The sequence below is a fragment of the Xyrauchen texanus genome, chromosome 2, assembly GCF_025860055.1.
Source record: "Xyrauchen texanus isolate HMW12.3.18 chromosome 2, RBS_HiC_50CHRs, whole genome shotgun sequence".
In the NCBI taxonomy this organism is placed as follows: Eukaryota; Metazoa; Chordata; class Actinopteri; order Cypriniformes; family Catostomidae; genus Xyrauchen; species Xyrauchen texanus.
In genome coordinates this window covers 19,165,299-19,192,348 of record NC_068277.1, presented here as the reverse complement: position 1 = coordinate 19,192,348, position 27,050 = coordinate 19,165,299, and the positions used below count along the sequence as shown (strand labels likewise).

Below are 27,050 nucleotides of genomic sequence, written 5' to 3'. Positions count from 1 at the left end.
TTGCCAGGGTTTGGCTATGAGGTTGCTAAGATGTTCTGAGTTGTGTTTAGTGTATTGCCAGGGTGTTTCAAGGTGGTTGCTAGGGTGCTGCATGGTGGTTGCTAGGATGCTGTGGGTGGTTGCTTACTGATCCAAAAGAGCACAACCCCTTTTCTCTGTAAGTTCTTTTCCACCATCGAGCCGAATAGTTCCAAAAGCATTTCCACTTGAGCACAGTTCGATATAGTACGATAACAAATTGTTCCCAGACCAAATTTCTCAACACAGTTAGCTAACCGTACTCAACTGTGCAGGTGGAACGCCTTTAGTACGTCGAGCCTTTAGTGATTGCTGATCAATTGCTCAGTCAGTCCATTCTAACCCTGAATTCGCAGCACCTGAGTGGAAAAAGAAACCGAAATCATGCCAGCAAGCCTGGATCGGTATGAAATGGCATGGTTGAGATAATCTGGTCCTAAGATAAGGCTTGGGCTCATCCTACAATGAAAGGATTATTTTTTTTCATTTGTTTTATTGTCCACCCATCCTCAACAAGCCGGATGACTAGCTAAAATGGTATAGAGTGATTTATGATCTTAAAGATAATATTAGGGTTAGCAGTTTGTTCAAATCCCTAACCCTAATAGTAAGCGATATACTTGCCTTAGTAAGCACTACTAACAATAAATATTCTCTATTATCATGTTTGTTCCTTAGTAATAAACCCACTACACTGTCTTACTCTCGAGAGCTGTTGCTGGGCTAGTCCTGATATGTGCTTTATATACACTGAGGAGCAAAATGGATATTTTTGTCACTAGATGGAGGAGATCAACGGGGTCACATTTCAGGATATTGCCATGTTTACGCTGTGTTTAAGGACAAGATTAAGTTGTAACACTGGGTACATGCGGGTTAAACTATAGTAAGTAGCCATACAGCAGACTCAAGCCTTGTGATCCACTTCATTACATCAGATTTAGCAGTTAAAATAGAACATTGCCTCAGAATAGAATTGCCTCAGTGTTGTTGGCTGGGTGTTTGTATGTGTACATCTGTGTGTGTCTGTCCAGGATCTCACAGAGACAATAATTACCAGCACATTAAGGAGATGAGTAAGGCTTAGGAAAGTTTAACCTTTGAGCATCAGCCATGAGCCAAACCAGCTTCACAGGCACAAACACACAAACACAGCATTCTCCTTGAGACAGCAGCATCAATGTGGTGGTGCTGTGTAAAGTAAAAAAAAAGCGTAAAATGTATCTATAATCTCACAAAGGTCATTTCTGTTTCCATTAAAACATTTTGATTTATGATAACTCAGAATAGACTTTACGCATGATGTTGTGGCTTTAATGTTATCAGCTTTACAAATAATTTAATTGAATAAATTTAATTTCATTGATATAAAGTTAAAACCCCATTTGATCTCAAAATAATGTAAAAACAAAACAAAATGAAAACAGGGTGTATTAGTATCACCTGTGAATGCTGCCCATGACTGTTTAGCTGTGCCAGTGGTGAGAAAAACGGTTCCCTCAACCTAATTTCTCCTTACTGTTTGCAGCTGTAAAACTATCCAACATGAAATATCTGCTCACAGAGCCAAGCCTGCTTGGTATTTGTTCAATTTAATTTGGTACTAGAAATCCACATGACACCACACCTCTAATGCAGGTGAATTCCCCAGGACCCTCTTTCTTCAAGCAGAAAATATATGCAATATTGTTTATAGTAATATATATTTGTGACTTTAAGGAAGACTTGATGGTGATTGGTCAATCGCAACATTATTCTTTGAAATTCAATGCATGTTTCAAGTTCAACCCCTGCTTTAAATGTTCAGTATTTATATACATTTTTTCAAAACTTTTCCACAGTTAATGGGTTCAATGACTGTGGTCTCTATGTTCAGTATCTGGTTAGACTGGAATATACTGATGAAACAGACAGCTTGAAATTCAAAACCTTTGTCAAATGGAAAGTATTCTATTATAACTGCTATGGGAAACATTTTACAATAATGTTCCATCGGTTAACATTAGTTAACAACATTAGTTAACATGAACTAACAAAGAACGATACTTTTTTAAGCATGCATTAATCTCAGTTAATGTTAATTTCAACATATATAATAATACATTTTTTAAATCAAAAGTTGTTTACATTAGTATATGCACTATGAACTAACAATGAACAATTGTATTTTTATTAACTAACATTAACAAAGATTAATAAATTATGTAACAAACATATTGTTAATTGTTTGTTCATGATACCTAATGCATTAATGGTGTTAACGAATTGATCCTTATTGTAATTTGTTACCCTGTTATGCAAATATAACTGTTTGAATCACTTAACTCCCCTGCCACAATGCAATGGTTTTACCTTGCTTCTTCAGGATGCAAATGTGTCTGCTCATCAAATTAACTCAAGATTATTATTACCTGCTAAATCTAAGTTGTATGTAAAAATCAAAGCACAAATCCTCCAATGGATTCTTATAAGCCTGTTTTAGTTTAATAGGCAATGTCTGAAAATGTATTTAAGTGGATGAGTGAATGAATGAATGAATGGTGGATGGATGGATGGATGGATGGATGGATGGATGGATGGATGGATGGATGGATGGGTGAATGAAGAAAAAAAACTCTTGAAAAGAATGGGCTGAACCAAAGACTGAATGAACACTGTAAGAATGAATCAAGCAGATGAAAGAACATTTCCCATCGTAATTTAAACAGCAGGGGACAGATAACTGTGGACATCTTCTCAATCATCATCATGCCTACTAAAGCCTACAAAGAACATGGACACAGTGTAAATGGATTAAGGTGTGTATAAGTGAGCATTGACAACATGCCCACAGGTCATATCTCACAGATGTCTTGCCTATCAACAGAAAGCAACAAGACAACTATGGGGTGAAACAGATGTCAAAACGTTTAACCAGCCGATCAGTAAACTGTTTGTTTGTTTAGCTTGTAATGCATTTAGGGGGTTTATGGACAACATTTGGTGACTCATCTCTAGCCAGAGCTTTACATCTTGTTAAGGTGTCATCCTCTTTGCCCACCACAACAAACCCCCCTCATTACCCTCCACACACACACACTCTTTCTAACATGTAAACTGAACAAGCCTCTGCATTATGTTTAGTATAAATAAAAAATATTCAACCCTTTAGGTTTTGCTAAATAATATCTTCATAATATGTGCAACCTTTTTCTGAAGGCCAAAAAAGTTTCCAGAGACATATTACAGTACATATTGCATGGCATATGGTTGTGCTTTCATATGGCCTCATTATATAATGATGGCTAAGTAAAAGCACGTTGGACTCTTGATATTGGCTTGCAAAGGTTGCGTCACATGTTGAGTTGGTTAGTGGTATCTCCTGGAACCAAGGAACATGCAGACCTGTTTAATTTCTTTAGGAGTCACGGTCACTGACCTTTTCATATGTTTACTCTTTGCTATAGTGTAGGCTACCTGACTTCTCCAGTCCATTTAATTCTGAGAGGAGTGACAGGTTATGTAACATTAAATATCTTCTAAAATAATAATTATGTAAGGCAACAATCCATTTGGTTTAATTCACTGCTTTTAAAAAGCACTAAAGGAAATTACTTAATTAATTTAGCTATTCTGCAGAGGTGACATTAATGCAGAACAATAAACAAATGCTCCAGAGATACATGAAGATGTATATAATTTATCTTTAAAAGAAACTAAATACACTTTTTCAGTAATATGCAGTCATGTCTGTCATTATTTTTAGATTGTTTATTCTCTTGTAATATGCAAAGTTATCACTGTAAAAATGTTTTGTCATTGAAACTGAAAAAGTGATAACCTGCTATTGTTACATCAATGATCTATTTGTACATGATCTAATCCATAAACAGTACTTCTGTTAGTGTAACCTAGATTATCTGGGCTTGATTTAGTCAGATTAAATACAATTTTTGTCATGTAACAAAACTAGTTAAAGAAATAGTTCACCCAAAAATTTTAATTCTGTCATCATTTTCCCCATCACGCAATCCAAGATGTGTATGACTTTCTTTTTTCTGCAGAACACATTCAAAGATTTTTAGAAGAATATCTCAGCTCTGTAGCTCTATACAATGCAAGTGAATGGTGACCAGAACTTTGAAGCTGCAAAAAGCACATAAGGGCAGCATAAATGTTATCCACATGACTCCAGTGAATAAATCCATTTATTCAGAAGTGATATGATACAATAGGTGTGGGTAAGAAAGAGAACAATATTTAAGTATTATTCTTACTATAAATTCTCCTCCCTGCCCAGTAGGTGGTTATATACCCAAACAAAAGACGAAGAATGTGAAAGTAAAGGTGAAAGTGGAGATTCATAGTAAAAAAGGACTTTTGATCTGTTTCTCACCCACACTTATATCGCTTCTTAAGATACTGATTTATCAATTGAAGTCTTATGGATTAATTTTATGCTGCTTTTTAAAAATATTTGGGCCACCATTCTCTTGCTCTATATGGACTTACAGAGTTTAAATATTCTTCTAAAAATCTTTGCTTGTTTTCTGCAGAAGAAAGAAAGTCACACATCTGGGATGGCATGCGGGTGAGTAAATGATGAGATAGTTCACTCAAAAATAAAAATTATCACTTTAATTTACATGTTAACACACGAAGGACATTTTTAGGTTAAATGGCAAAACATTTTACAGTGCTGCCAAAATACACTGTAAAAAACTAGTTTAAAAATATGCAGTTGTTACCTTAAAGACCTATTTCTACTCGATCTAATGACTTTCATTGATGTAATTTAGCCTGTTAGTAGTGACACTGTTAAAATGTTTTGTCATGTAACCTAAAAAAAAAAGTGCTTCATGTGGTAACATCTATTTTAAAGTAGCTGGTTTGATTCAAGACAAAAGTATTATTGAAAAAAATCGGAATACAATTTGATTACATTAGGTAACACCAGCAAAACTAGGTGTATCTGAACTGTTTGTGCAAGATCAGCTCGATATGCATGATATCACGCGCTCCTGGGGTGCAGTGTGGATAAGGAGCAACTTGAACTTCAGTAATACAGTCTTTCCATGCTTCAACACCATAGCAAATGGGGGCCCCTATGCCCAACTTGGGGGGCCATCTACTTTGCTGGAAAGGATAACAACATTGTGTTGTTTTAGGTACACTAGCAAGTGTAGACCCCAAATACTATCAGGAAGGATCACTATATTAAAGTTCGCCGTGGTCGTATACTTAGAAAGCATTTAAAAAAAAAAAAAAAAAAAGAAAGAAAACTACACGTGCTCTAATCTGCCTTGTTATTCCAGTTGCAAATACGTGGCTCCTGCTTCACTAACGTCAATACATTTATTTCTTATCTACTCAAATGTGGAGGAAAAGACATGCAAGACACAGAAAGCTGCAGCTGTAGTTCATTTCGCCACTCTATTTGCAGAAAAGGAACATTTTTGTTGGTGCTGTATTTTCCAGACTTACTCTTGCATTGAAGTTCCACCATGGCTTGGTACCATTCCTCCTGGTCCGTCTCATTCTCCGCCGCCACTACGAAGCTTTCAGCCCGTGTGTAGAGCACGATCATGTGTTTATTCTTGGAGTCGGCCCGTTTGTTGATGTTGAAGCACGTCTCCAGCGCCAATGCCTTTTTGGGCACAGGCGTTTTACCTCGAAATTTCTTCTCACTTTCGTAGTATTCGAGTCGAGCCGGGCCGAGCTCCGAGGCCGTCCGTAACACGAAGTAGCGCCGGTGCATGGATTTCTGCTTGCGCAGATAGCCGCTCTTACGGACGTCCTCGGTGCTGCTCTGCGATTCGGTTTGGTTCTCCATGGTTTGGTGTGGTCTCTATCGCTCAGGCACGGAGAATAAAAGTTTCTGATCCCCCAAAATAGCAAACAGCAACAATTTTAACCTCCGTCCTCCTCTCTTCCATCAGAAAATTCATGTGCGCAAAGGGTGACAGAGGTATCAATAAGCAGTTTCTTTCCAAAAAAGAATGTCATTAAACGGTGCGCTTCTCCTGGGCTGGCAGGAGACTAGCTGAGCAGGCGAGTCCTCGGTCGCGCACACGCAAGAACATGCGGTGCGGTGTCCGATAAATAGCCCCCCAACTACTACTATTAAGACTAAGCTTTAGGAGTTCAATAATCTCATTACTCTAGCATACAGTAGTAGACAGCTCCCTGTCACCCCTCCTCTCCAGAGCAGCGCACACTGCTACTGTAAAGCGCGCTGTCACTCATCTGTCCTCTGTAGTTTAGGCTTGTGTGAGGGCGGAGAGGGTATAGCTGTAGAGCACGACGTTACGGGCCAGAATCGTATTTCATGCGCTGCCTTAAACAAACTTGACTTTTTAAAGGATGGAACAGCTAAACTCTGTATAATTAATAGCAGAAAAATTATAGGAATGAAAGTAGAGCAATGAGTAAAATATTTGATTTTATAAAGAGGCAGGCACTGTCTGTAGTATGTAGTTAGTTATCGTCCTTCTAATACATTCAGAAACCATTGGAGACCAATTGGCTTTGGTTGTACAGTATACACAAGTCTATAGATCTACGTTATAAATTAATTTAAATTAATTTAATTTAAATACAGCAATCAACTAGAAGAAAGCGATAACCCGTTATAAGAATTTATATTGAATCGTATTTAAATTGATTATTTATTTGTGACATCTGCTGGGCAATTTTGTCCATTGCAGCTGGGTATTAGACAAATAATATGGACCAGGGTCAGAAATGTATTGGGGTTCGGAGGGGGAAATGGCGCAAAAAGTACAAAAATACTCACGAAATTAACAAATGCGGTGGCAAAAAAAAAAAAAAAAAAAGAGCCCTCGTAATGAATTCTTCTGTTTTTTATTTGTAACATCTGATATAGTGCTTAATATTATAGGCCAACTCCTACATTGAAAAAAAAAAAAAACAGTAAGATAACCTTTTTTTTTGCACACAGCTTTTCTAAGTAAATCTTTAAGTAAAATCTATTTAACTTTATTATTTAACATTGATTAAAGTCAGAAATTTTTACTTAAACATTTTGATAAATTCGGGAGGTTTTACATACAAATATGAAATGCATAGCCTAGTACTTAAACATCTTATCAGAACATGTCACGTTTTGAATTTTCCATTCAAACCAAAGTTTAATTATGTATTATTTAATCATGCAAGTGTACACATTTTAATAATGTATTATATGTATTATTACTATTATCCTGCATTGCTGGCTGTTGGAATGTGTTACAGAGTTGCACACAGATGTTAACAATTGGTACACAAAACACCATGAGGGTGACAATCAGCAGATCATTCTTTTGATCTTAATAGTAATCTTGAGTAGAAAATGAATTTAATACTGCACAAAACAAGAAGTTACCAAACATAACAAAATTAACAATTAAATCAGTGTAAATAAACTTGCAAACAGTGAAACCATGCAAGCTAATTAATTATTCAAGCCCAGTGCATGCTGGGAACAAAAGCTTTGAAAATTTAAGTAAAGTTTTTTCTCAAAAATTGAAATTTACTCAAATTAGCAAATAATGTTCTACTATTGGATTGGATACATGATGACACATTGTAAATATAACAAACAATCATAAATAATATTTCCTAGTTCTAGAGCATTCATTTTTACATGTTTGAATGTAGAATTTACTAAAGATTTTCAAGTTCATGCTTAAACCTATTTATTCAATGTCAGAAGTACTTAATCTTTTCTGCTATATTTACTTCACCATGAAATACTGTATTTTTCAGTGTAGTTATATATAATGGCATACAATATCAATACATTTTTATTTAATTCTTAGGGTAAAATACACCTCTTTATGATTAACATATTTTCAATTTCTGAATTCAAAGTTCTGTTGATATTTTTTGGGGATAAAAAATGTAATCTGCTGTAAATCTCATTAAAAGCTGAAATTCTTGAAAAAAGAAATGTTGGCATGAGCAGTGCGGAATAATCTTTTATTAATATTTCTTTAAAAATAAGCAGTGAAACAACTGTGTCCTAAAATATGATTAAAACTTTTGTCCATCAAATCAAAGTCATGTGACGTAACCAGCATGTAGGTTGCCATTTTGTTGTTTATGTTGACAAAAACAATAAAACATAGAGGTGCAATGATTAATACCTTTTACTTTTTTGGAGAAAATGCTATCAATGTTTTTCAAAAACTTGTGAAACCAAATTGGGCACAAAGATTGCATTTTTACAAACTTCAATGTGTGGTTTAAATAAGATTTTTAAAAGATTGCTAATTTTTAAGCACCTCGAACACCCTTATTTGTCAAAACTCGTATATGAATGAAAAAGTGCATTTTTGAGATGCTGTAACCGGTCACCATTTCAAAAGTTTTTTTGTCTGATTATCCAAACTAATCATCTCAAATTATCTTTTTTTTATTCAATTAAAAAGGTTTGGGATGTGACCAAAAAAAAGAAAAATAACTTTTGATACAATGATTCCATGTAGTCTCTAAAGCAGTATATAAAACAGAATTAGAAAATGTATGTTTAATATAATTTTAGATGGCTACTGACATAAATGTATAAATACTGTATTTCCAATATATTTTTACAGGCTACTGTTGCTTGACATGTCATTTAAACCAACCCATTACAGCTTAAAATCACACATCTCTGTTCAGAAATCTTAAAATTTGAACTAGGTTACACAAGATGTGAAATGTATACTTTTAATTTTAGTTCAAAGCCCTAATGTTCATAGAGTGCAAATACATTCATAATGCGATTATGACTTTCAAATAATATATATAAATGATGCTGTTGTAAAAAAGATATTGCATGAAAATGCAAAACACGCAAATTCAGTTTGATTCGCAGCACATAGACAATCAGATACACGTTGACACAACAGTTATGGATAGCTTTATGCATATGGATACATCTCAATACAAAGACATTCTACATTAATCCTTTTTGAAATGAAACATCTGCTATGTTGTACAGAAACGTGACAATATCAGACAATTTTTGGTCCATCCACTTAAAAACATGCTTTTTCCCCTCAGTGATCGCTAAAAAAATGCATTACTTTCAGCAGCTTCCTGCTCTGCTTGTGAAGCGCATGCAGTCCAACAATGCACACACAAATACATTGTAAACGTTTTAAAAAAACGTCAATGTCAAAATAAATAGAAAAGAGAACTGCATACATACATAGACAAGTTAGAGGGGAAAAGCCAGTTTCATTTATGCCGTCTTAACAACATGCATCTGCATCATTTAAACCAAATCAGCACTGAGAAAAAAATGCATTAGTGAGATGATGTGAAGCTTAAATTGCTACTGTTTTACTGTAATGTGTCAACGTCATTGTTTCAGCCTTTGCTGAAGTAATGTAAGTAAACACAGCCTAAGGGGATGTTGGCAAGAGATGTTCTACTGTGTGGCAGTAGCACAAGGTCAAAGCAGCAGCTTGTGTGTTTGTGTATGTATGTGTGTGTGTGTTATTCTTAATCGCTCTCATAAGCACATATTCACCTGAGGTTCTCCTGCTATCAGAAAAATACTTCTGATATTTGGCAAAACCCACAGAAACATGTACACGCAAACACACTCACACAGCTTGGCATCTAGCATCTAGTACAAAAGGGCACAAACAAACACACATTCATACATATAACAAAACATGTACAAATATAATCATGTACAATGCTAACAAACACCCAAACATTTTAACATACATGAACACCCATACACACACAGACTCAAATTTTCTGTAGGAATGGCAAAGTAAATAAGCTCTCTCTGCTACTCTCTTTCTTTCCTCTTCTTCCTCCAAGGTCGAAGTGGTTCAGGATTAGATGAAAGGATTCAGTGATGCTCCTCTGCTAGGGTAAACATTCCCCTAAGAGAAGTCAGCAAAGAACTCAGTGAAGTTACCACATAAAGACTCTTAACCCCCTCACGCACAAAGGTACATGTTGTTTGCTTATAGAAACAAGGTATGGTGTACATATGACCAAACAATACTTCATTTAATTATGAAATTGAGAAGAAAACTAGCTACGTCCTGTAAGTGATTTATGTTATATAGTTACAAACTTACGTACTACATCGCCTTTATTTGTACACTTGGCATGAAAAGAGGATCATGCTTACTGTAAAAGGGTTGACAGACATTGGTCGTGGGACTTTAGGGATGGACTCAGGGACAGAAAATGAGCTGAAACCTACAAACAAACAAGCAAAAAGAATAAAAATAGTGTACATCTCATTTCAAATCAACAGAAGGCATCCTGTCTTCAGTCATCTTGAGTTTTCAGTCTACGGTCTACTCTTCTTAAGGGCTAAATCCCAACTGATTCTTTTAATTGATTAGCGAACTATTTTAAGAACAATAGTTTCACTGTCGTAAAGCTTATTTAAAGCTTTAAGCTAGCTATACTCACCATTCACTTCCTGGTTACTAGACTGTTGGTGTGAAAAAGCACTTTGGGTGTTTGGTGCAGGAAAAGAGACAGACTGAGGAAAGACTGCTAAGGAGGCATCATCTGTTAATCAGAAAGGCAGATCAGAAAGTCGGTCATTTATACAGAAGACTGTATTACTGTCTTTAGAAAACATTGAAAGACATGTTGTATTACTGTGTACTCTTGTCTTCCTTAAAGGTGCACTCAGGACTTACACTGACACCAAGTGGCGTGGATGCAGCATCATTCAAATGTAATAGTTTTCAGTTACCAATGCCATTGCAGAAACACATTTAGCCATGATTAATTTTATCCATGAGTGAAAGTGTCCAATACCAAGGCTGTTACAAAAATTTGTTGTATAGTATTCAGCTGGTTATGTGATCTGAACATGGAGGCCCACATGAGGGGACACTCCATGTAGAATAAAACAGCCTTAATAAGGTTACTGATATTACTGGAGTGGTCTTTATTTTATACATGTTTCAAAATTGCAAAAAATGTCTATGGGAGTAAAACGTTTTTACGGTTAAGACGTTTTACGTTTATGTGTAAAAAAATACAGTGTGCACCTTTAATGTCACCTTATGTTTCCCTAATGTCACTGTACTTAGTATTAGAATTTGTTTCCCGGTACTAAGTGTCTTGGTAAATATAAAGTATACCATTGCTGTTGACTGTTTGTAATACACTACATGGCCAAATGTATGTTAACACCCAAACACTTCACCTATATGTGCTTATTGAACGTTAGACTTAAAAACATGTAGATTTGGAACATGGCTGTGGGGTTTTGTTCATATTTAGACACACAAGCATCAGTGAGTGCTGTATGGAAGTACACAATCATCATACTTAATTTAAAGTAAATATACTTTAATGAAAATTTAAGTAAAAGTAAAGTAGCTCATGAGAAAAATACTTAAGTAAAAGAAGTAAAGTAGCTCATTTCAAATCACTCTTCTTACGCTGAAATTTGACATCACTGTTTTTTTTTTGGGTGATATTCTAATGGGTTTTCAGCATTTGTGGGAGTAAGCATTTTGTTTGATTTACAAAGGGCAAGGTCTCGCATTAGGTCCAAATGAGAAGACCAACGTATTCAACATTCAGTTATTGCTTTATGAAGTTGGTTCCTTTTTAGCCACGTACTTACTGTCAGATGTATCGCATTGTAAAAACATATCCTTCACAATACATACTGTGACTATGAGCTTGTGTCCCAAAATCAGATTAATGCTGACCCCTTGCTGCATGGACCTTCCTAAGGAAAATTTCCATACATGTCACTGGTAAATCGAAGGTTTAAAGGAATTTTTCTCCCAAAAGTAAAAATTCTCTCATAATTATCTCACCCTCATGCCATCCCAGATGTGTGACTTGGGGGGCTTTCACACTAGCACTTTTGGTGCGCACCCCGGTTCGAATGACGTCAGAGTTCGGTTCGTTTGGATGATGTGAACGCTGTCTTCCGAACTCGGGTGCGCACCCGCGAACCGTACTCGGGTCCGCTTAAAAAGGTGGTCTGGGGTACGGTTCATGTGAACTCCAGTACGGTTCGCTGCTGAACGCAATCGAACCAAACCGCGGAAGTGAACCGCTATTGATGACGTATAATGTGGTCGTCAGTCTCACACGCGTCACTTTCAAAATGAGCGGAAAGAGTTTACTTTCGATGCGTGCGTGTGTGTGTGTGTGTGTATACACTTACCTTGACGAAGCGGGATTGGCGCATCACGCACTGCAAGCAGAGAGCTGATTTCTGCTTGCCTTCGCAAAAATTGTCTTCGGCGGACAGCCCGCTGTCTTTTGAGCGATTTCAGTATTTTTGCGGCAGACAGACGCAAGTGTGTTTCTGTATCTTGATGTTGAAAACAAAACCAAAGTTTAAAAAAAAGAAGAACAAATGTGAACCGAGCAAGTCTATTCATTGAAATTTGGCGCTTTTCATTTCAGCGGTTATCAAGCAACACGATTACGCACCAGCTGCAGCTTGATGACGCAAGCGTACCGCGGTTCGGATACAAATATATAATGTGAACACAGTCCATAGGGGGGAGGGGGGAGCAATCGAACTCGGGTTCGGAACAGGCAATCGAACCAAGTGTGAAAGCCCCCTTACTTTCTTCTGCACAACACAAATAAAGATTTTTAGAAGAATATCTTAGTAGGTCCATTCAATACAAGTGAATGGTGACCAAAATTTTGAAGCTCCAAAAAGCACATAAAGTCAGCATAAAATTAATCCATAAAACTCCAGTGGCTTAATCCATGTCTTCTGAAGCGATCTAAAAGGTTTTGAGTGAGAACAGACTAAAATACAACTCCTTTTTCTCTATAAATCTTGACATCAGCAGTCTCCTTGGCAATCATGATTTCAAGCTTGATTACACTGTAATCACTGAAGTGTAATCAAGCTTAAAATCATGATTGTGCCTAGAGACCGCAATGGTAAGTGCAGTGAAAAAGTAGTTACATTTTGGTCTGTTCTCATCCAAAGTCAATTACATCACTTCAAAATACATGGAATAAACCACTGGAGACATGAGGATTACATTTATGATGCCTTTATGTGTTTTTTGGAGCTTCAAAATTTTGGTCACCATTGACTAACATTATATGGACCTACAGAGCTGAGATATTCCTCTAAAAATCTTTAGAGAAATATCTCAGCTCTGAAAGAAAGTCATAGACATATGAGATGGCATGAGGCTGAGTAAATTATGAGAGAATTTTCATTTTTGGGTGAACTATTTCTTTAATTTGAGGTTGAGAAACAATAGGGGATTGTATGTTTTAAGTTCTTAGAGTAAATTGTACATTTTTATTTAGTTCTACACAGTTCATACACTGTAAAAAGTGCTAACCTGCAATTGTTAAACCTTAAGGAGCTATTTATACCTGATGTAACCCATAAGATTAGTTTTGTTGGAGTAACCTAAAGTATTCACGCTGATACAATGAAATAATATTACAGTTAAATAATATTTATTTGAACTTGAATAAAACCAGCTCATTTATATGTTATCACATCAATCAAATTTTTTAGGTAAAAAGTTATCAGTGTAAAATCATGTTAAATGCTTTATTAAATGTAAACCTAATCTTAGCAAATTTTTCTTTCCAAAAAAAATGCTGAATCATAAGACAGCAAAAATTTCTCTCTTGTATTGAACCGCAAATTTACCCGTAATCAGAAAGCCCTGAAAGCCATGAACTGGGCAGGGGCATACGGTACATCTCTTACCTGTGGATGTGCTGTTGAAGGGGTTACTGGGAGACAGAACAGACTGGGTGCAACTGGCTGTAGAATTGAAGGGGTTTGGGGAATCTAAATCAGAGCGAGAAGAAGAGATGTGTGGTTATGTGTCACGGTGCAGAAGGCCACTTATCACAACAAATTGCACATTGGATCTTAGCCCTGCTTTGATTTAATTACTGTGAATTTACAGATGTTACCAACTCAAAGACTTTCTGAAGGAGAATTTTGTGAGGTCATGCTGTAAGATCTTGCATGTCACACCCAAGCCATAAAGATAGCTAAGGTTCTCTTCTGTGGGAAAAACACTGGGGAATGGAATACCTCTAAATAAACATATTTAAATCTATTATTATTATTTACTTTCAAATAACTGCTTAAATTATCTTAAACATGAAACATTGGAAACGTAAATGCCTAGTGCCATGCCTACTTAGATGTTGCAGTTGTGGTTTGGTTAACCTGATCAACTAAAGTACCACGGAATTGCTCACTTGCAAAAGTTTGAGATCCAGAGGTGGCCTCTGGAACACATGGGGAGCTGAAGGAGAGAGAGAGAGAGAGAGAGAGAGAGAGAGAGAAAGGAGAGTGTGAGAAGTGAAAGGAAACAGAGAATATGCATAGAAGAAAAAAAAAAGACATCGCAGAAGCAGTTCACAAAAATGCACATCAATAAACCATCAGCAAACATCTTACTAGTAATCCAGATTGGAGGATAACTATTTGCTATTTAGTTTAGCTGATGTGAGATAACTTATCCTACTTAAGCTAAAACTTTTACCTCGCAGGGGTTGAACTTGAGGGTAACCGGTTTCCAAAGAGGGTGCTATACTGAGGGGGTCCATCAGAGGGAGTTGTTGAAATAGCTACAAAAAGTTTATAAGAACAAATTGGCTCATCTGTGAAAAACATAAACAAATATAGAAACAAAAAAGCAACAGATTCAGAAAGTTTTATATTGTCTCTTATATTGAGATTTTGTTTGACCCATGCTCTTTATTGCCTTATCATTTTATTAGAAAAAGTCATACATATACCTATATCCTTATGCCTTACCTGTGACAGTTGTGTTGTCCGGGAACACCTTGTCAAGCTGTGACAAGGCTGCATACTTATCCTGAGTGACAGGGGGCAGAGAAGCAGAACTTAGAGGGTTGTGGGCGTGGCTTAGACCACCAAAGTCCAAACTCAGTGATTTAGGGAAGGGTCTAAATGGAGCTCCACCCCCAGTTGACAGAGTGCGACCTAAATCAATCAGAGAGGTGAGTCTGGATGCAATCAGTAATTATGCCTTAAATGCAAATGAGATGCATGCTAATGTGATTTCAAGGTTCAATACAAGTTAAGCTCAATCAACAGCATTTGTGGCATAATGTTGATAACCACAAAAAATTATTTCACCCCTTGTTTATTAAAAAGTAAAAGTGGTTACAGAAAGGCACTTACAATGGGAGTGAATGGGGCCAGTCCAATAGCGCTAAAATTCACAATGAGCCCATTTACATGCACACCAATATGCTGATTACTCTCTAAAATCAGCTTATTTAAAAAAATTGAAAATGCAAGAAATCTGCATTTCCATCACATTTGAAATAATCACGTTTTTTTTTACATCTTTTGACGTCGAACTATGAAGAGGCATGTGCTCAACACGTGCGCACATTGGTTGAGCCAGTAAGAACATCGTGTAAGGTGTTTACATGGCAAGTGAAATCGCCGTAATAGGCAAAAATCTACCCGTGTCAATCGGGTTATTCATAAGCCGTTTATGGCCCTTACACCGATAAAGGAATGTTATTTGCATTCACATGACCACACGTGTTGCCGGCTTATTAAGCAAAATCAGTGTAAGAATGTGTACGTATATGCACTCAGTGTTTCCAAAGTATTTCCACAAGATACCTGTTAACATGATTTTGGTGTGATAAAATCGCTTACTAACCTTTTCTGTGTAAAGTTATATCCAATACCAGGATTACAGGGTTTCAATGTCATGAATATGAAGATATAATATTGAATATAACTTTATACAGATAAGGTTAATAGACAATTTTATCACACCAAAATCATGCTAGCAGGTATATTGTTTACATCTTGTGGTTATACTTTTTTAGCATTTATTGACTGGCCCCATTCACTTCCAATGTAAATAATTCGTTTTTCTTTTTTTTTTAAGAAAAAGAAAGGATGAGTCCATTTGTTTTTGGTAATCAACATTAATCCACAAATGCTATTAATTGAGCTCAACCTGTATTGAATGCAGGACATTCAACAACACAAGTGGGTTAAGATTTATAAAATACCACCACTACATTTTTTCAAGTAGGTATAGCTGCAGGCCGGAGATCTCCAAATGGAGGTGAAATCTCCAAAAGAATGCAGGGTTACTCCAGAAGGGGGTTGTGACAACTCCAAAAGGTGGTGTCACTTCCATACACAGTTAGGGAAAGGGTTAGGGAAAGGATTAGGTTAGGGGCTCCCTATATCTATGCTGATGGTTTGGAGCTCCGCCTACAGCTATATCTTCCTCCATTTAACATTTTAAATTCAAAGAAATGAGTCATGCACAAAGACCACTATACACTAGATTGTAACATTTTCTGAAGAACATGTGAGAGATTCTTGCCCATGCTAAACTCACTACCATAATGCTAGTGTGTTGTGGGTGGCTGCGACTGCTATGCACTTGCAATGGTGTTCTATGTTGCAATGCCGCTGCATGAGCGAGCAGCACTAGCGATTACAAATAACAGGACCATTTTGTTCCAGTATATTCTACAGGTTCATTCTCCAACACATTATTCCACATCAACAGGTTACATGTGAGCACAGAAGTGAGACTGGCACTGGCCTGAGCTATATTCTAAATATACCTTTACTTTAAAGCCTTTGCTTTTTCATTATCAAAGAGCAGATTGTCTCTCCTTGACCTGGCAAAGCTGTGATGTAATGCTTTGAAGTAGCTGGCTAGAGCAGGTACAGGACACATTCAATATCATCCTGTGACTTCAGCATGGCATTGCTGGTATTTAGGAAACATTCAATAGCATCCTGTGAATTCAGCATGGCATTGCTGGTATTTAGAAACTGTCTAGATTTCCAAAGCCATTTCAGTTGAATAACCTCCAAAGTTGCACTGAAAACTAGTTACACAAAAACTAAAGAAAAAAAAACGTAATTGTTTTTGATAATTTTATTGAACCTTACTAGAGTTAGTTAAAGGTTGAATGGATTTATTTATTTATTTTCACTTTAGGCTTGTTGACTTATATAATAGAGTGACCACAAACTGCTGCCATACACATAATCGGTGTTCACCTATGACCAAGACTAGCTTGGTCATAAGATCTTGATCTAAGTCACAATCTATCCACTCGTTCATTGTTAACTGCATTATTCCATGGGGGTTCAATTCTGCGAACAAGTTACAGATGGGATTTATATCACACAGTAAATCAAGCTTTACCCAATCTCTTTCTCTTTCTTTCTCCCTGACATACACAAACACATACACATATTTATCTGTACTCTTTCATTTGCCTGTCATAGCTCAGCATTGCAGCCAGATACTCTGAGCTATACCTGAAATATCTGCATTGCATATCATTCATAATCACACATACGAATATGCAACTTACCTAAAGTAAAGCTGTTTTTGAAAGTGCAACTTGCTATGGGAGAAAGCATAAAGGGACATCAAATAAAACAGTACTACTGTGGCACAATGGCGAATCAAGGCAACTTACCGGGCAATGTTTTTTTCAAGGTTACAAGATTTTAGATATTTTTCACAGATACTAACATTATTGTATGGAAACACAATGCATGCAAATGTGCATCCAAAAAACTGTGTATTTGTCTTTGTGTACCTGAAGGACGTGGAAGGGCGGGGAAGGAGGAGAGGTGACTCTGGTGTCCTAATCCTGAAGAAATTGTCCCTGGTCTCTGTCTCTCCACTCCACTTAACAATGTGTCTTAAAAAAAGAGAGAGACAATCAGACAGTAGAAAAGATGAATAGATACAAAAATGAGAAAATTTTAATAAAAGATTAAATCACAGTCCAATGATGACTCACGATACAGTACTTCTGTGATAATAATAATGAGAATAAGGAGGTACTGTATATGAGACATCATAGTGGAGAAAATGTGAAGAAAGAGGAGTGGGGAGGAGGAAAGACGAGGATTTGACACAAAAATACAATGTTTTTACCATGGAACATGTTAATATAATCCATTTTATGGACATTTACCATGGTAAAACTATGGTATTCTTAGAAGTATATGGAAAGTTAATGCATAACATGTCCATAGACTTTTATTATCAACATCAATATTTTAGGTTAAAATGTATTTTATATATTTATTTAATGTAGAGTAGAAGGTAATGTGTCAATTTTAGGTCCTGTAACTAGACACTGTTTCTTTTAAGTTTTTCGAATTTTCAAACACTTTTTGCCTACACTGTGACAAATGCATTTTTTTAATATTTCAAATAGTCTCTCAATAAATATAAGGTCATTAAAGCCACAAACAGAATAATTATAAAAGAATGGATAAACTGCTGTTTAAAATAGTTTAAGATGGAGTATAGCAAGTTACATAATGTCAATTTATCAAAAGTATTTAATTTCAACCACCAACATAACAAAGAATCATGGCATTAACATCTGATTCAACCTCTGTATCATTATAACACCATAGCAAATTCTGTCCAGAGAAAATATTACAAGGAAAGAGAGAAAAAAGAAAAAAGAGAGGAGAAAGATGAAGGGGAAAGTAAGAGAGGACAGGTAGAAAGGAGAGAGTGAAAACAGTACCTTTAATGGGATGGTCTCTGAAGCTCTGTGAGCGAGTTGGTCTGGCAGTAAACACCTCTGGACGGCTATCAGCTGGAGACACACAAGGAGCCCTGTCCCATATTGACAACTGGGACTGTGGGAATACACACATACATATTAAAAATCAGACCAGCATCTTCATTATGACACATTTTAGGCCTAGCCTGAGAAGTGTTTTCAGATCAGTGATTTAAGCTGGTCAGACAACTCAAACCAAACTCTTTTTCGCTCCTATTGTCCCAGTCAAACTGCTCTGAATATGCTAAACTAGTAAATAAAACAGCTGCTCATTGTTTAGTTAATTACAGGGAAATTACAGCTTTATAACTGCTTCACTACAACTCAAAATCTTTTGATTTATTCAATTTCTTTTTAATTTCCAGACTTTATTGGCGTTATTTCTTACAATAAAAAATGTCAAAATAATATAAAATAATAAAATCATTGAAATTAATGATAAAAAAAATTAAATTAAATTATAAAATAATTTAAATAAAATTACAAAGCATTTAACAAGACATTTCATTTGTTTCTTCATTTCATTTTTTTCTTGGTCTTCCCTCTTTTCTTCCTCACCAATGTACGAGTGGGCCGGGCTGTGGAGTTGGAGTGGAGTCCAGGTGGAGGCTGACTCTGAGCGGATCCGTATGGAGCTGGAACAGCCTGAACTCCTGGGCCCCACGGCGTCTCTGCATCCCTGCGAATCTTGCTTTTAGTGAAATGCCTGAAACAACAGTCTCTTGTTAATATCACATATTTGTACTTTTTGTAATGTGATAACATAAGTAGATGATCCAGGGAGAAAAAAATTATGTATAGTTGGGTGCTTGTCTGAAGTATATGTCTCTGTGGAACATCAGTGGGCGTTTTTCAACCGTCTAATAAAAATAGGTGAGAAAGATATTGAGAACCGATCACTCGATTTTAGCAAATCAAGTTAAGCGGTTGAAAAACGCTCATCCCGGTTTGAAAATAGCCACTGATTGGGAAACCACACTTTTTGTTCGGCAGAGACATCAGTCTTGCATGTACTGATAAATAATTGACCAGATGTAGAATTTGAAAAATGGATGGCTGTCCTTAATGGTCGATTCACTTTTAAAATATAAAGGTACTGCCATTATGACCACAAAATTACCACTCACCATTTCTTTCTCTCATACTTGTCCTGGAGGAACTCTTTCAGTTTCTGCATGTCACGAACATCAAAACAGCCATCTGCTTTTGAGTCAAATGTGCAGAGCCAAGTCCTCCTTCCAACCTAGAGCCCCAACATACCAGGAACACAGTTAACCTTCTTTTAAAGCCTCATTTATAATGTATATACAGTCTATTACAGGCTTACTAATTGTCATTTTGCATAGAGTACAATACTCAAGTAGATGACAAATTTATATCTTTACTTCTCAGAGGAGATGTTTGCTACAGTAGGCATTTAATGTAAAATTAAGAATGTTCACACTTATCTACAAAGCTTTTTTTGTGTCTTTGGATTTGTGTTTGCAGTTAACTCTTTACTCTGTATCAATAGTAAAGGGATAGTTCTGCCAAAAATGAAAATTCTGTCATCCTTTACCCTAAGTATTTATAACATTACAAGAAAACAGTGTGTTCAATTTAGAGATGTAAAAGTTTACACGTTAACGCATTAAATTAATTTAAAACATTTAAAGCATACATTTTTCTTAATCACAACAATCACGCATACATTTTTCCTTAATCACACAATTTATGCATATGCAACAGTGGCATCTTGGTGGTGCTGGGGCTTGAACCCCGACCTTCTGGTCAGTAAGCCTGAGCCTCAACCACTGCCCACCACAATCACGATTAATGTATTTACTGGTACAATTTAATTACCACAGTGGCACGTCAAGACTTAACTAGTCCTAACTGCAACTGATTTTCATGTGGAGGTCAAAGCGGCACTTTGAATCGCAATTAATGCAATTAACTATGAAAAATAATTAAATTAACTGCGATTAAAAATTTTATCAACTGACGGCATTAGTTCTAATAAGATGTGTCTGAGGTATATCAACAAATTAGACGGTGACTCATGTTCAGTATCATAAATTACAAAAATACCCAGACTGAGTTAAAACAGCACACATTTTTAGCATCCAATATCCATTTTTGCAGGCACACTATGATTTGTTTGCATTAATGGTCATGTACTTTTAATTCATCATTCACTTTAATGTTATCACTGTTGTTGATATTTGATGTGCCTGTCTGTTCCTTCTCATACTCCACATACTTTACTGATAGAAGAGAGGAGGAATGAGTCAGAGAAAATTTTCACCAGTATCTAAGGCCGATTACACAAGCAATGGTTCCCACCCTCAAAGCATTCAGAGGAGATAGCTTTTACTGTGAGAAGCTTGTAGTGCAAATGGTAACGTGAATGCTAGTGTAAGTGTGAGTGTGTGTGTGTGTAATAGGAAGACTTGCAGTCTGGAAGAGGCACTGTTATCTATATCCATACTTGAGTATAGTATGTGAAATGAGTATGTGGTAATGGTTGCAAATCGATTTTGTGGTATAACTATGTCTTCTGACTAAGACATGTGAACCGTCCAATATTTGACATCTGCTGTACCATGTTTTACTGGTGGTGTCAAATAAAGAATTAAATGTGTGTGTTTGTTGGACAGAGAGTGAGAGAGAATTGTCTATACTTGAACCCTTTTCAGATCTCCATGCCAGAAAGGCAAGTTCTGTCACACTGTGGAAAAACTGTGCAATAGATCATGAACTAATAACATTTTAATTAGTGCTGTCAATCGATTACCATTTTTAATTGAATTACTTACATCAGCTCAGCAAGTAAAGACGCAGACTACCACACCTGGAGTCGCAAGTTCGAATCTAGGGCGAGCTGAGTGACTCCAGTCAGGCTTCCTAAGCAACCAATTGGCCCGGTTGCTAGCTTGGGTAGAGTCATGTTGTGTTAACCTTGTGGGTTAAACTCGAGAAGAGTGTGAGCCTCCACATACGCTACGTCTCCGCAGAAACGCGCTCAACAAGCCACGTGATAAGATGCGAGGATTGACTGTATCAGATCCGGAGGCAAAAGATTTGTTCTCCGCCACCCGGATTGAAGCAAGTCACTACACCACCATTCAACAATCCAAATCAGCAAAATTATCCGATCTTCCCATCACTAATGTAGCTTCCCAGTGATTCTCATATTGAGTTTTCGGAACAAGCTGTTTTTGTAGGAAATTTGGACCAGGGAGGAAGTTCTAACTCTGAATTGTTAGAGAATGGCGAACTCTTTTTCTTTTGCTTCTAAAGATCAAAGAAATTGTGATTTCTCATGATATGACCCCTCAAATAAAAAGCTACTGGCTGTCTCCTGCCTTTAAAGGGGAACTCAGTAATTTTTGTCTTTTGGCATCTTGGACTTACAATGACACCTAGTGGCTTGGATGCAGCATCATTTAAAAGCAATAGTTTTCAGATTCAGATGCCATTTTAGAAATTTTGTATTCACGGTCAGCCATGATTCCATTAATTAATGAGTGAAAGTGTAAAATAACAGGACGTTACAGGGATTAAAGGTGCTGTAAGCGATTTCAGCCATTCTACATCGTCAAGACTGAGCTGTTGAATTAGCCATGTCCTCTCTTTTCAAATCCCAGCACTCCAAAGATTGCAAATTAGCTTTATTGAGACCAACATCATGCAGAAACGGTTGTTTAAAACAACAGCAGCAAAATAGTGCCCTCAACTGGCAACTGTTATGAACAACATGGCTTAAAAATATGGCAGTAAACATTATTTTTTTTCCACCTGTATTCCGGCAACTCCCTGTATTTATATACGATATTAGACCTCAAACGATTGGACGAAAGTTGTCTATACGTCACCAGCTTGACAATGCCTTCTGATTGGATGGTTATCCACCTTCAAGATAAGGCATTAGGGTGATTCTAACTTCTGACACTTTGCCAATTCGACAGTAGAAAAACTATTTGTGTTTTTCTATTTATTAATACTAAATGGCTGAATAAATGTACTGGAAAGAAAATAATAAGTTATATGTGACATCATCTTATCATGTGGCTTGTTGTGCATGAAACCACATAGACTCACATCATGTGGAGACTCATGCTACTCTCCGCGATCTACGCACAACTTAACATGTGCCCCATTGAGAGAGAGAACCACTTAATTGTGACTATGAGGAGGTTACCCCATGCCAATTTGGTTGCTTAGGAGACCTAGCTGGAGTCACTCAGCACACCCTGGATTCGAACTCGTGACTCCATGGGTGGTAGTCAGCGTCAATACTCGCTGAGCTACCCGGGCCCTGTATTGTCTAATGTTAACCATTTAAAATTAGCACTGAACTTTAAACTTAGCGACTGTTTGTTTTTCTGCAACTTATACGTTACTAAGGCTATATGAACGACTTCTCAACTGCCCAATCGCAGACCGCTTGTAAATACCTCTTAGTAGCCAAAAAATTAGGCTGGCAGTAAGACTCAATAATTCACTGCAACTTCAATGATTGACAGGTAGAAAGCATCACTGTCCGCTATCTGCGGACACAATTTTGTTTGCTGTTTACAGATCCTAGAGCTGTCACAAAGACAGGTGAGATATCTCATGACACTTATTTCTTTAATATCTTTCAGGGAGTAGGAAACATTTTTGCATACCTTTCCATGAAAAAAATTGCTAACAGCACCTTTAAGTGAGTAGTGTCATAGATAATTTAGCAGAGACAGGCCACTTCTATTCAATCAACTCTTGAACGTGCTGTGCATTAGCTATACAAGTCGGGAAAATTGCATTTTTAGCTTAAAATTAGGTAAATAATCACAATATGTGATACCGGTATTGTCAGATTTTATTGCTGATTTGAAATATGCTCTTTGATAGTATTCTTGACCAACCATTTATTAGATGTTGGTCTTTTCTCCATTCAAGTAGATAGGAGCTGCACTGGCATGACTGGAAATAGCCTACCAAGAGTGTTCCAAAGATGGCCGACAGTGGACTGACATGCTCGAAAGACTTTGGTAGTATTCAGCAGGCCATGTGATTCTAACATGGCAGCCCCCATGTGCAGACCCTCTCCATGTATGATAAAACAGCTTTTTATAAGGTTACTAATTTGATTGGAGTCTTCATTTTAATATGAGTGGCTGTGTGATATCTTACATATATTGCAAAATTACAATTCATGTCTTTAGAAGTTTAATGAGGAAAACGTTACTGAGTGCACCTTTAAAACTCAAACAGCAACTCAAACAACATCACTTATAAAGGAGTAGACCTGCCACTCACCTCGTTACCGTGGTTTTGCAAAAACTCCACTTCCTGTTGGGAGAAGGTTGTCATGGAAATAGACTTAACTCTGTGTGGTGGGTTGAGCCCTCTCCTGAAAAAGAAAAAGCCCGCAAACACAAACTGCTTGGTTAAAAGCGAGACGGGGTGCAACGTTCAACGGGTTCGCTTTCAAATCATATTTAGGTGAAACGTGTGAGATAAATGGCGCAGGAGGTGATAGGAGAGCGTTAGGGACTGTGAAAATGGTAGTAAGCTGCAAAAACCTTCAGATAAACATGGATGTGTCTTTTCCTTCAGTGCTAGTGAAAACAAGAGATTTTAAGATATCCACACATTTCGTGAGTGCAGTTGCAGACTGAAATCGTGGCACAATTGAAGTAGCAACGCTCGGTGGAATCGCACCATTCGTTTGCTGACATGCATGGGGAAAACAAGAGGCTTATTTTGATGCCAAACCTGAAATCATGACGAAACGGTACGTAACACAGGCGAGACGTGGACACGCCTGAAAACGACAAAGTAGTTGAATGTAAACACGTTCTGCAGTTCTGCAATGTATCTGCATATTTTCTGTAACTCAAGAGGACTGCTTGGCAATACTGAAATGTAGTAGGTAGAAACCACAATTCCAGATAGATGGAGCTTAACGGTTTTTAGGAATTCTAGAGATGGTATTTAGTATACATAGCATATCATATAGTGCCAATCACATGTAGTCCGTATTATTACTCACAGCATTCCAGAGCATGATGTGCATACGAAGCAGCCCACGGTGATATCGATGTAAGTCACTCCGGGCTGATTGCACTCGAAGCAGTGCTTGTTCACTCCCGTCTGGGCGAGCTCCCGGACCTTGCGGGAGCATATCTCCTGGTTGTCCCGGTGCTTTCTGTTCGACATGCTGGAGCCCTACAGTCGCGCACACCCCCTGGCCGTCAAGCCTGTTTCTGGCCCTCCGTTGCACTTAAGTCCCCCCGCCGTTACACTCCCGTATGTTTCTCACGCCCGCATTATGAAAGCGACTATGCGGCTGGTCTTGAAATTACATGTAACGAATCTTACATGCGTAGTCTACCGTGGTCACGACTGGCCGAATCGCCGCCCCGAGTTTTACAACCGCCCTGTTTATTTATTCATTGCTGCAGTTTTCTCTTCAGGGCGCCAAAATAAAAAACGATACTCATGGGCACGGTATCCTTCTTTTAAACGCTTTGCTGATTCCCTTCAGTTCTCGAATGGACAGTATGACCAATTTGTCCACGGCACACAGTCTGTGCTGCTGCTGCGCACCGTTTTTTCCGTCCCAAGAATCTGGCGGGATTGAGAAAAGAAACGAAGATGGAGCCAATTTAGATTGCAGTGCCTCCGGAAAGCGAATAAACGCAGTAGGATAAGTAGGAAATAAGCTGCTTAACTATTATTGTTTAGGATGACTAAACGGAATGTGGTCGACGTTAATGCCATTATTTTGTGCTTATGTATTTCCCAATGTAACCCAGCAACGTGAGATTTTAATCGTGGACAAAAGTAGGCTTTATCACGCCCTTCTGTATGACGTTTGAAAAAAAAAATTTGTCCTCCGTGTGTTTATTAACTCTTTGCATGAAATGATTTTCAGATACCTCAAACGCTAACTGTTGAAAAAAGAGCAAAATAAGCTATTCTACAGCACTATAATATTAATTTCAAGTATGTGCATTCTGTTGACACATCCTTGTGTTTAATCTGATTAATCCCACCAGTTATACTGATGTAATTTTGGCCTGGTTCCTGGTCTTGCAGTATGCACTGCAATGGCACACACCTACCACCAGAGGTAGAAATTTCTCCAAATACCCAAGAGGGTCATTCTCACCAAACCTGTCAAGAATATTCCCTTGTCCTATTTTACTCCAATAAATAAGAAATGTTATTTTGCATATAGAAAATGAAGCCTACTTTTGGCTCATTCTGATTTTTAACATAAGTTTCATGACACTTAACCCCCAATTCTCATTATCACAGTGTGAAAAAAAGTCATTATGATATTCTTAATACTGCAACGTGAAAAAATGATATATTATTTAAATTGTAGTGTTTATACATCATAGTAGTACTCTCTTTGTGCTGCCTTTCATTTTCACTAATTTTAATTAAACATAATTATAAAACAGCATAATTTTTTAACTGTAATACGATAAAAAAAAAAAAATAATCAGAATCATCATTGAAATTGGAATAGTAAAAGTAAAACGCATTCAGGACCCGATGTAAAACGTGCTTAAAGGGATAGTTCACTAAAAAATGAAAATTCTCTCATCATTTACTCACCCTCATGGCATCACAGATGTGTATGACTTTCTTCACATCTGGGATGGCATGAGGGTGTGTAAATAATAAATCAATAAATAATATAACTGTTGGGTGAACTATCACTTTAAGTGTCCTAAAAATAATGTCCCAAGCACATTAACTAACTAAATGGTCCTAAGTAGGCTTTAATTTCTTTATACAATATATATATATATATATATATATATATATATATATATATATATATATATATATATATATATATATATATATATATTGTTGATTTGGAGTTAAATATGAACAGGACAATTTCTAAGATTTTAACTTTTTAACGATTTCTTCATGATTTTTATTAACACTATAATATTTAGATATTTGAATCAAGTTATTAGTAGACGACTTGCTGGTTTAGGTCTACAGGCTTGACCATTTACTGTACATGATTTTGCATGTGCCAAATGCAGTGCCTATACACTGAGGGGCATTAAAAGCTCGTTTTACGGTTTAATTTCTCGCAGTTTTTACTTCTGTTTTGGCTGCTGACTGCTCTTTCTCTGTAATCAGGTGGGGCTTTTTTTGTTTGAACAACAGGTTTAACCAGGGCAAGTGTGGATGGGTAGCAGATCTAATGACAAAAAGAGTTGATTATGTCACGTAATGTTAGAGACTTTGGAAAACACTCTTGTAGAGAACACTCCCTGAAAACGTTTCATGGGAAAGAAACTGGCATCTGGAAGCACATTTATTGTGTTCATAACGCAACCAAAGTCATCCGTCTATAGCCAGTGCCAAAACAAAAGCGCAGACCTAAGACAAGATTTCGTTTTCAGAACAGTAGATATTGTCTATGTTCACCATAAGAGCAGTAACAACATCACTTAAATATATTACAATGATTCATCTCT

At 36.9% G+C, this 27,050-nt stretch overlaps 2 protein-coding genes across 3 annotated transcripts in view; both read right to left on the bottom strand.

Moving 5' to 3' along the window:
- LOC127661559 (insulin receptor substrate 1-B-like) overlaps positions 1–6,205 on the bottom strand; it is a 65,692-nt gene extending 59,487 nt beyond the window's left edge. The window contains exon 1 of the mRNA XM_052152321.1: positions 5,482–6,205. Coding sequence (XP_052008281.1) covers positions 5,482–5,830 — 349 coding nt within the window. The 5' untranslated portion in view covers positions 5,831–6,205. The remainder of the gene's footprint in view (positions 1–5,481) is intronic.
- A 1,764-nt stretch (positions 6,206–7,969) lies between these two features.
- On the bottom strand, positions 7,970–25,394 carry LOC127659747 (arf-GAP domain and FG repeat-containing protein 1-like). 2 transcript variants are annotated; one of them, XM_052149702.1, is made up of 14 exons: positions 24,587–25,394; positions 23,851–23,944; positions 19,695–19,810; positions 19,126–19,273; positions 18,529–18,643; positions 17,578–17,682; positions 17,347–17,379; positions 14,765–14,953; positions 14,490–14,607; positions 14,203–14,249; positions 13,697–13,780; positions 10,429–10,530; positions 10,139–10,209; positions 7,970–9,884 (listed from the first exon to the last, which is right to left on the bottom strand). In XM_052149702.1, exons 1-14 carry the CDS (start codon positions 24,751–24,753, stop codon positions 9,837–9,839), a joined length of 1,437 nt encoding a protein of 478 aa, XP_052005662.1. In that variant the 5' UTR covers positions 24,754–25,394; the 3' UTR covers positions 7,970–9,836. The 2 variants fall into 2 exon arrangements, with proteins under 2 accessions (XP_052005662.1, XP_052005670.1); XM_052149710.1 differs by having other exon boundaries at positions 14,490–14,574; positions 24,587–25,388.
- Between the last annotated feature and the right edge of the window lie 1,656 nt (positions 25,395–27,050).